The sequence below is a fragment of the Branchiostoma floridae genome, chromosome 1 (genome assembly GCF_000003815.2).
Source record: "Branchiostoma floridae strain S238N-H82 chromosome 1, Bfl_VNyyK, whole genome shotgun sequence".
NCBI lineage: Eukaryota > Metazoa > Chordata > Leptocardii > Amphioxiformes > Branchiostomatidae > Branchiostoma > Branchiostoma floridae.
The window spans coordinates 2,342,562-2,353,734 of record NC_049979.1 but is presented as its reverse complement, the minus strand read 5'-3'; the positions used below and the strand labels follow the sequence as shown (position 1 = coordinate 2,353,734).

The 11,173-nt window shown below is 46.3% G+C and overlaps 1 protein-coding gene across 3 annotated transcripts in view; it reads left to right on the top strand.

Moving 5' to 3' along the window:
* LOC118420766 overlaps positions 1-3,503 on the top strand; it is a 14,464-nt gene extending 10,961 nt beyond the window's left edge. For all 3 annotated transcript variants that reach the window (XM_035827764.1, XM_035827747.1, XM_035827755.1), the window contains exon 2: positions 2,421-3,503. In XM_035827764.1, coding sequence (XP_035683657.1) covers positions 2,529-3,224 — 696 coding nt within the window. In that variant the 5' untranslated portion in view covers positions 2,421-2,528 and the 3' untranslated portion in view covers positions 3,225-3,503. The remainder of the gene's footprint in view (positions 1-2,420) is intronic.
* The last annotated feature ends 7,670 nt before the right edge of the window (positions 3,504-11,173 follow it).

Below are 11,173 nucleotides of genomic sequence, written 5' to 3'. Positions count from 1 at the left end.
CGGAAGAGGAGCGTCCGTGTAATTTTTCCGACTACTACTATATTTTTGCTACTCAACCTCTGTTTGGAGAGTAGACCCCTACTCTTTCAGATAGTTCGATCGGTTCTTTAGCGTGCTTGTTTGTGTGTCTCTCCTTTAACGTTAACACGCTACATATTCCCCATGGCACCTTACTATAATACGGGCGAGGCCTACACCCTATACAGTATGTAATCCCAGGATTGTGTCCGGCGCTAAGCCAGCGTACACATCCACCGATAAGACCCCCTTTCCACTAGACGGCGATCGCGCTGCGCTCTCACTGCGACCTAAATAGGATATGTCTAACCTTAGCTTTCACACTGGGTATATCATACAAAACGTAAAAGTGTGACCGAGAAGACGACAAAACACTGAAAGTGTCAAAAGGTTCGTTTCTTTTCTATACAGTTTGTTGAGGAATACATCAATTTGAGGCCGCTGAGAGAGCGCGGCGAGAGCGCCGTCCTAGTGAAAAGGGGGTATTATGGGAGACAATATTGGGTTGGGGTTGTGTTCTGCAACAATGGGTTGAAGGTTAGGCGCTAACAGAGCGATTTGAGTGATTTGGCGATCTATGCCCGCCCAGCTGCCAGCCACTAATAGACCATTCAGCGACCCTTTCGGTCAATTTTTCGGGTATCTTGGTAGAAATCCCTTCACCTGTTGTGTCATATAAGCCCGTATCTTTATGTGCATAGACAGTATTTACTACACAAGCAGCGTGGCATCTTTTTTTTAATATAAAAGATATTCAGACACAATACCATCGAGTATAAGTAACTCAAGGCTGGATTTCAATGGGCTTCCTATATATAGGTTGTATTGTGAAGCACCAAGGACAGCTAATATGATACAATAAACAATGTCCTTAGAAAAACGGGGAGTGGGTGGCAACGTCGCCTGGTTGTTGTTGTCCGTGTTTAGGGTCGTTGAGTTGCCATGGAGACCAGTCTCTAAAATGTTTTTCCCGACAGTTGGCGCTGAACACGTGATAAAATGAGAAAGTGACTTAAGGTGGGGTCACACCTGCGTATATATCAAAGTCCGTATGAGGTGCGCATGGGAGTATTTGCCTCCACCAGGCCCCACAGGTCGTTGTAAAAATAATAGAAATTGGACAAACGTAAACAGGTAACATGTCAGCGAAGTTAGCTGGGTCGCTAACCATACTTCTCGGTCAGCTAACTCACCTGGCATGTTATGTATCTATATTTGTCCTATTTGCACTATTTTCCCCGCGACCTGTGGAGCCTGGTAGAGACTAAGAGCTTCATTCGCACCTCAAACGGACTTGAATATATACGCACGTGTGACCCCACCTCTAGGAGTTGGCCACTGTAGGCCCTGGATACAGTCTGGCGTCCAGGCTAGTCTCGTGCTCGTCTCGGAGTCTGGTATCGAGGCTAGCCTCCGTCTGCGGTCTCACGGTACTTAAGCGTCGCCATGGTAACGGCGTGACACCTGTTTATCTCCGCACAACACCGGGCTGGCCCGCCAGCAGTCATCTCCAAGCAGATGTGTGGCGCGGGCTTTGAAATCTTCATTCAAAATACTACCAATTCGCAAGGCCTGCGTCACATTTCCAAACCGGGGCAGCTTTCGGGAACGAAAAGTATGATATAAAAGGCACCAAACACACATAAAAAGTACGCGGGCCGGGATTTTTGCGGGAATCAAAATTTTAAGTTTATGTCAATAAATATACACAAGACATGCTGTTGAATTATTTTTGGTCCGTTCTATGTTTTGATGTGTTTTATAAAGCTTCCTGTATGTAAAAGAACGTGCAAACAGTGCACGTCAAACATGGTGGAAGACGAAACACATTGATGTCAAACTGCTCTTTCTACGATCACGAAAGAAAAGAGTTGTTTGAAGAGGCCACCAAATTCCATTCAAACTTCCCAACATTCACCGACAAAAAGAAAACAAGTCTCATTCTAGCTTCACAAAGCCCACACATAATTAATAGAAAAGGTGGGATCTTTCCACTTCCACTGTCGAGAAAGGAGTCGAACCAATAGCCCAGGACCTAGAGTTAGCTTTTACTAGTTTTAGACTAGAGTAGACACCTTTGATATTATTTTGTGCTCTGTCTGAATCTGTCATGTTACCTGCAATTAGCCCACGGGCAAGAATTTGCAATAAACTTTACTATAATGCACTTTTCGTTCCCCAACATTCCCCGACCGGGCCCCATTCGTGGAAATGTTACTCTGTACATGTGAGAGAGTTAGAAAGCGTGCAAGTACGCATGCACAGTACAATACAATACAGTACAATAAAGCTCACTGTACACACTGTGTCTGCTGTCCGCCTGTATGTCTACCATTGACCGTCACCGTGTCAACACACCGACTATAAAGTAACTGTTGTTCCTCTTTTCTCTCCCATTGCAGTGGACCGGAGTAACCCCGCCCGTCTCCCCGGGTAACGGGAGTCCCCCGTCCGCTGATTTTCCCGACTCCGATGCGCCAGGACGTCCCACGGGAGCGGAGGACATCAGCATGGAGGACGGAGGCGGCCAGGCGCTAGTCCGGGAGGCGTCAGGAGCCGACTACTCGCAGTTCTCCCGCCAGCGCAGGCCGGGAGGGGAGGACATAGACGAGATCGTGCAGATCGTGCGGCAGCAGGAGGACGTCGGCTGCGACAGGGACGCCGAGCTCTCCTTGAAGAAGTTCGCGCCCTTGCCGGGGATACGGAGACAGGACGGCCTCAAGGAAGACGTCAAGGAAGACGAAGACGACCCAGTCGCGGCCGACTCGAGACAGTATTACGAGAGCGAAGACGTCTTGTCGAGCATGACGGCGGCGGAGTGCGACAGTCCCCTGCCGTCGCCGAGAGACTTGCGCGGCCACGCCTCGGATAACAACCTGTACGGGAAGATGGAGAGACTCTCCTTGAAGAGAGACAACAACAACGCGGCCTCTAGAGACGCGAGAAGCGTCGCCGTGGATTTCGACTCGGACTTGCTGACCGTCTCGACGGGGTTCGAGTCGGCGCTGTCCCGACAGAGGCGCAGAACTAGATCGGACCCGTGTCGGAAACCCCGGTTTAAGGGCATGCGCCTGCCGCCCATCGCCATCATACACATGCCGGACCGTCCGGCCGCGCCCGAGCCCACGCACACGCCGCCGCTGGACGACTGTGTGTTCGATAGCAACGACGAGGAACCCATAGACCATATAGATCCGGGGCATTAGGGCAAAGGTCAAGGTCAGGACTTAAGGGCAGAGGTCAACAATCCGGGATAGAAGTCAAGGGCAAAGGTCAAGCTCAGGACTAAAGGGCAGAGTTCAACACTCCGGGATTGAAGTCAAGATTAGGACTTTGGGGCAACGGTCAAGATCAGGACTTTGGGGCAGAGGTCAAGGTTGAATACATGTCAAGGTAACAATAGAATGTCAAGTTCAAACGTCAATGGATAGTTCGGGGGTCAAGTTCGACAGGAAATGAAATGACGGTCTTTTGTTTATCATTAAGGACGTGCCCTTTGACCTGTACAGCCATATAGGCCAACTTCATGTGCAAAATGTGTATGTTCTTGTTTCTACTTTTTTCATACCTTGAAATTAGTGCATGTGGACGTTCCAAGTCGTAACATTCGGTAAAAGATATCGTGTCGTTCTCAAATCTTGTCAATTCCGAAGTTTCAGGTATTCGTGGTTTGAATTGAAGCGAACGTCAGCTTTTAGAATTTCACCGTGTACCTGAAGACCGCCACCTCAAAAATAGGTGTTGTCGATGTCTAGCTTTTCAACAATGTCCTGAACACCTGGATATCTGACGTGTGCACGCATCGGATATTACTGATGCTAAGTTTAGTAGATGTCTGTACATTTGCTTTTCACTCTATATACATGTGGAGGCTTGAGGTGCACAGCGGAATAATGAAAGTTGACGTTACACATAGACCACATGACAAAAGTCTCGGATGGTAGCGCTAGTTCACCTTTATCCGTGGGATAACCTATATCCGTTGTTTTTAAATATACATGTAGGTCTTATGGGGATGTCTGAATTTGACGGACTTTGAAAAAAATTCAGTTAGTTTTGACAACGGATATAGCTTACCCCAAAATTTTGAAATATTGCAGTTAACTATAGTGGATATAGGTTACCCCGCGGAGTAAGGTAAACTGGCGTTAGCAGTGTAAACATGTATAGGGCTAACTGACACCATTTTTTAAAGTCACTAGAAATTCCGAAAGTTGCCGATGCACATGGGAGCGAACATAGATTTGTGTAGCATACCGGAAACATGGATCACGTGTGCGGACTATTCTCCAAGCAGACGTTTGGCGCCACTGTTTTGCACCGCCATGAAGAAAACCTTTAATACAAAATAGAAAGCCCGACAAAACAACGCCTAAAACACGTAAAAAAAGAGCCGAACCTCTGCTTGGAGAGTATGTACCATGTATGGACATGTTCTACCCGTCAGGGAAGGTCTCTACAACAGTGACAGGGTCTTAACCTGGTGCTAGGGCTGGGTACCGGTACAGAAAATTCAGGTCCAGGTCCGGATCAGGTCCAAAGGATCAGGTCCAGGTCCGGACCTGAACCTGGACCTGATGCAGTATGACTCATACCAATGGTCCATTTGACTACAAAGAAATCTGTTTGGTGGAGTATTAGACCTTCACTGGCAATTTAAGATCCTACAACGCTATTAAACTGCACCTGTACGATTGGCTGTAAAACTTGGTAGAAATTACTACAAACTTTACCCTACTTCACTCTTGTTATGTTCTTCCACTTGCAAGCGCCAAAACGTGTGAATGCCTGATAAAATAATCTGTTAATTTTCTAATCGGTCCAACATCCGGTTCACCTAATTTTTTCAGGTCCGGTTTTTCTGGACCGGTCCAATAAGAAAAACCGGTTTTGTACCGGTACGCTGCACCGATACCCAGCCCTACTTGGTGCACTGACGCACCATTGTTACATGTGTGATGGGGAGGGGGGTGTCGAAAATCGTCAATGCATCTGGTCCCGATTCCTGAATACGAATTGATTCCTTTATATTGAAGAAACTATGTGTGAAATAAAAGTGTACCGACTTGAATTGTACAGTAATGATGGAAGAAAGAAATAAGGTCTTCGCACACCCCTCAAGACGTCAAAGTCCATCAAGTGTTCTTCAGAAGCCGTCAGGTAGCGCAGGGTCATCTTTATCCGCGGGGTAGCCTATATCCGTTGTACATGTATGAGTTATCTAGGGAAATGTATATGTCCCTAAATACTCCGTCTTTATAGATAGAACGGATATAGGCTACCCCGCGGATAAGGGTGACCTGCATTATCTGAGTTGAAGTGAAATAAAGAATTTATATGACGGGCGAACTTGAAAGTACTTGTCTACCAACATGAATCAACATGTAATGTTGCCTTTACAATCATGTGAAACTCATGTTAGAGTGATAAAGTATGTCTCCGATGACACAAAACCACTGGTGGACTTGTTCTTTATTCTGAAAATTGTGTAGTGACTTTAGAAAGAGAGCTGTCAATGCAAGTTAATGGTTACCATCATCAATGATGTTCACCTCTCGCTTAATTCACAAACTTGAGAAATGACCCCCTTGAGCACGCGTACAAAATTGTATAGATAAATTTTTTATTCAAAGGAAACATCAAATAATACAAATGAATGGATAAAGACAAAGCGACGGCGGGCTCAAGTTATGCAAAACTTATATTCTCGTCTCCACTTGTAGATTATGGAAAATAAGATATTTGACATTTGAACTTATGAATAGATACATAACAAATAGATTCAGCTTTATTCCTGGATGACTTGGCATGTATGTACACATGAAATACGTCATCAGTCACAGAATCAACTTTAAAACATTAATACATTTACAACATTTAAAATTAGACAGCAATCGGATTAAGAAAATATACATGACAGAATCAACATTCTTTACCGATCATCTAGCACTTTCGTACAACAATCTTACAGAGCGGGGTGCAAATGACATCTCATGTCGCTTCGTTTTACTTCTAGATGCCCTGTATCGGGCTTCCCGACGAAGACTGTACGAACTGTCCTGAGGTGAAGTAAAGAACTCCCTCAGCGGAGAGCTACTGTCCCGCAGTATGTCTTGTAGAGTCTTCAGCGTCGCTGCGTCCCGTCTGTCTGATAGTGAGGGCAGAGAGTCAGATGGGATACCAATGATTCTAAGACAGCGCCTCTGCATGGCTTCTAGCTTGTCTGACAGGTGTTTCGGCAGTCCTCCCCACACCGGACTGGCATACTCCAGTAAGGGGCGTATGAAAGTTAGGTAAATCTGGAGCAAGACATCAGTAGGGAGACCAGCCTTCTTTGCAGCTGCAAGGTAATACACACGTGGACGGGACTTCGTCAACATGAAATGAACGTGTTCATCCCAGGTAAGGTTGGCAGTGATGTGTACTCCAAGTAGTTTGAAAGACGTAGTCCTCTGAATCACATGTCCGGATATTGTGGGATGAGGAGGAACAGGAATGTTTACCTCCTTCCTTGCGCTGATAACCATGTCCATTGTCTTTTTCCCGTTTACCTTGAGAGAGTAGTCCTCCCCCCATTCAACAATGGAGTCAAGTGCCTTCTGCGTTTGACCAGGAAGTGACGCCATTAGCATTTCAGAGGTTGTCAGATCGTCCGCATATTTGACAGGAACAATGGGCCTTGGCATCCTTGCATCCAAGGTATTTATACAGATGACGAAAAGTGTTGGTGATAGAATACCACCCTGTGGAACACCCGCGAGGACGTCGTGGGACTTAGATACACAGGGACCCCACTTAACCTTCTGTGTACGTCCTTCCAGATAGCTGCTGATGCTCATCCATAAGGACCGCCTGATACCTATGTCGGCTAGGCACATGAGCAGTTGACTATGACTGATGGTATCAAATGCACGGGAAAAATCAACGAACACAGCATGAACGTCCAACTTCGGGTTACTGTTTAACGCTTCGTGCCACGTTTGGAGGATGTGTATCAACGCAGTAACCGTAGATCTCCTTGACAGGAAGCCATGTTGAGACGGTGCGAGGCTACTGGTAGTGTCCTGTAGCAAAGCATCACGGAGCAGCCCTTCATACACTTTCCCGACGCAGCTGACTAACGAAATTTGTCGGTATTCCGATGGGAACTGTGGTCGTTGTTTCTTAGGCACTGCCGTGACTACAGCCTCTTTCCATTGCTGCGGAAAGGCGGAGTTCTGAAGACAAGAATTGAAGACGTCACATAAAACAGGACCAAGTTCTTCATGATACTGCTTTAGTAACCAGGAAGGAATGAGGTCTGGTCCAGCGGCTTTCCTCCCATTGAGTCTGCGCAGTCTGGCCTTAACCTGACCAATACTGAACGGTGTGGGTGTATCATGCGAGAGCTTGTGCTCGACATCAGCCAACGTTGGAACAGTACGGGACACTTCACTCCACACAGACCCGAAATGCTCTGCAAGCGTGTCACATTCATTTTGTGTCACAGTGATGTTGGGATTGGAGACATCCTCCTTAACAGAGTCCTTTCCCATAAGGGACTTGATGGACTTGAACCAGTGTCTTGGGCTGGAGTGCCTCAAGCTAGCTACTTCTCTTTCATAGTTTTAAACATAAATCCAATCTCAGAAGAAAAGAAAGTAACAAATAATGACACATATACTTAAAAACGTTGCTGTGATGTAGTTTTGAGTGGCTAACATTGTTTTACAGTTGACAAAAGAGGAACTACATAAGATACCACGAACCTGGAAGACTACCCCTACTAAAATAGGACCAATTGAGGTTATCGCAATAAAGGAAATTCTACGACATGAACATATCATCGTACGACAGTCGCCAGCGAATGTGACCGCGCAGTTACTACTCTTCTGCCTACAGACTTTTATTGTCAGGTCTGACTTCTTCTCTGAAGGCCGGCAGCCTCCGCGGCGGCGATGCCAGCTTCCCGCCATTGTGGACACTCCACCTGAAGTAACAATGTCAAGGTGAGACGGATCTGCAAGAGTGCTTGACAAATCCTCGGCGTGTTTACCTGGGCACAAAGCGCCTGGAGAGGCCCGCGGAGGAGTGAATGGGTCCGGGATTCTTGAGATTACTCCGCGGGCTGACTGAAGGACCCGACACGCCGTGCCCACATTGTGAGGTCTGTAATGTTGACTGCGTGTCCATAACGTCACATGCCAAACAACGGACAGGGTGTTTTTTTATGTGGGGAGGGGGGCAGTGACATGTTTGTCTGGGCAGGTCGTCGACCTTCAAATCACGTCAAGGTCAAGGCGGAAGGAGAGGTCAGGAAAAGAAGCCCGAGTTTCTCACGTCTTGTGCGTTCGTCTCTTAAGACTGTTGGTTTTGGCTTGAACAAAGCTAGTAAAGAAAGAGAAACCTTTATTTATTTATTCATCAGTTCCAATCACCATGTTTGGATCAGTTCTGTTCGTTGTTTAGTCTCCTTGCTAACAAGTATTCACCTGTAGCATGATTATTCTCCAGCAAAGTTTTTTCTAGGCATTTGCTACGAAAATACGTTTCCTTAGTTGTGACGAATAAAGGAAATCGCGTCAGTGTGAGGGGAACATGTAGATTCATAGAAAAGGCCGAAAAAAACGAAGTAAATAACGTGATTCAAAATCACTCACTCCCTCACTCATTCATTCACTCACTCACTCACTCACTCACTCACTCACTCACTCACTCACTCACTCACTCACTCACTCACTCACTCACCCACTCACTCACTCACTCACTCACTCACACTCACTCACTCACTCACTCACTCACTCACTCACTCACTCACACTGTAAAACCATTCGCTCCATTTGGCCTTGAATTTCCACTGTTCTGTACATTGCCCAAGTGAGTGTGATGGAGAATGATGATGGCACAAACTGTGAGCCGCGGACACAAATCACGGCCACAGACCGACTACAAAAGCCAACTTTATTTACGGAGTTGACTTTGGTCGGCAGAACAGAGCCGGCCTTTTGTCCGTCTGGTGCCCTTTGTCCGCCAGGGAGCCAGCCGACTCGCGCTGCAAATGTCACGCATACGGGGCTCTGCTGTACAGACACAGAAGATGGGGTGTTATGCTGAATGGCGGTTATACTGGCCATGCAGATACACATACAGAAGCTGGTGTGTTACACCGAAATGAATTTATACCGGCTATAAAGCTACAGATATACAGACACAGAAGCCAGTGTGTTATGCCGAAGGGCGATTATATTTGCCATACAGATACAGAAGCTGGTGTGTTATGCCGATGGCGGTTATACCGGCTATATAGATACAGATACAGAAGCTGGTGTGTTACGCCGAAGGGCGGTTATACCGGCTATATAGATACAGATACAGAAGCTGGTGTGTTAGGCCTAAGGGCGGTTATACCGGCTACATAGATACAGATACAGAAGCTGGTGTGTTAGGCCGAAGGGCGGTTATACCGGCTATACAGATAAAGATACAGAAGCTGGTATGTTAGGCCAAAGGGCGGTTATACCGGCTATACAGATAAAGATACAGAAGCTGGTATGTTAGGCCAAAGGGCGGTTATACCGGCTATATAGACACAGATACAGAAGCTGGTGTGTTACGCCGATCGGCGGTTATACCGGCTATACAGATAAAGATACAGAAGCTGGTATGTTACGCCGAAGGGCGGTTATACCGGCTATATAGACTCAGATACAGAAGCTGGTGTGTTGCGCCGAAGGGCGGTTATACCGGCTATATAGACACAGATACAGAAGCTGGTGTGTTACGCCGAAGGGCGGTTATACCGGCTATATAGATACAGATACAGAAGCTGGTGTGTTAGGCCTAAGGGTGGTTATACCACAGCTATAAAGATACAGAAACACAAGTGAAGGGCGGATATGCCGGCTGAACAGTACAGCTTCAGGCGCAGACAGGTGAGACGGTAAAATGTTCAGTAGAACTAGGCCGCCGCCAGGTGAGACAGGTGAGGGGCTGGCAGGTAGACAATGGGCAGGTGCGATGTGCGTGTAGGTGCCATTGACCCGGTGACCTTTTAAACCGACTGTGACAAAGCCAATTTGTCAGTGTTGATGGAGCAGCCTACTTTTGAAAGCAGGAGGAAGTCTCTACTGTTGTCATTGTCATTGTCACTGTCATACAGTCAGTACCATTGTCATTGTCATACAGTCAGTACTATTGTCATTGCCTTACAGTCAATACCATTGTCGTTGTCATACAGTCAGTACCATTGTCACTGTCATACAGTCAGTACCATTGTCATTGCCTTACAGTCAATACCATTGTCGTTGTCATACAGTCAGTACCATTGTCACTGTCATACAGTCAGTACCATTGTCATTGCCTTACAGTCAATACCATTGTCGTTGTCATACAGTCAGTACCATTGTCACTGTCATACAGTCAATACCATTGTCATTGTCATACAGTCAGTACCATTGTCATACAGTCAGTACCATTGTCAGTGCCATACAGTCAGTACCATAGTCATTGTCATACAGTCAGTACCATTGTCATACAGTCAGTACCATTGTCATTGCCATACAGTCAGTACCATTGTCACTGTCATACAGTCAGTACCATTGTCACTGTCATACAGTCAGTACCATTGTCATTGTCATACAGTCAGTACCATTGTCATACAGTCAGTACCATTGTCATTGTCGTACAGTTAGTACCATAGTCATTGTCATACAGTCAGTACCACTGTCATTGTCATTGTACTGACAGTACTGGGAAGCCAATTTCGCCTCGCCCGTACAAGCTTTCCGGTGTATATTCCTTTCCCGGCATATATTCCTTTCCCGGCATGATATTCCCGGTTAAAAATCGCGAATCGACCTACCGCCCCCCCCCCCCAAAATTGCCAAGCTTCCCAGAGAGGCCGGTGAAGGAGGCTATTATTTTTGCTGGTTTGTTGTTTTCCTTCTTTCCTCTTTTTCTTCTTCCTCTTCTTTTTTTCCTGTCATGATCAGAACCTTAGAACTGCCGTGAACCAATCAGAGCTTGGAGCTGTATTAGCATATTAGCTGTTTTGCAATCTTCTTTAACCCGAACACAGTACTATAACTTAGTTTAAGGCGAGCATAGTGGTATAGTATAATTACTAGTATTTTGATTGTCTAGAGTCGATTCCGAGTCACCGCGAGGGTTGCCATTC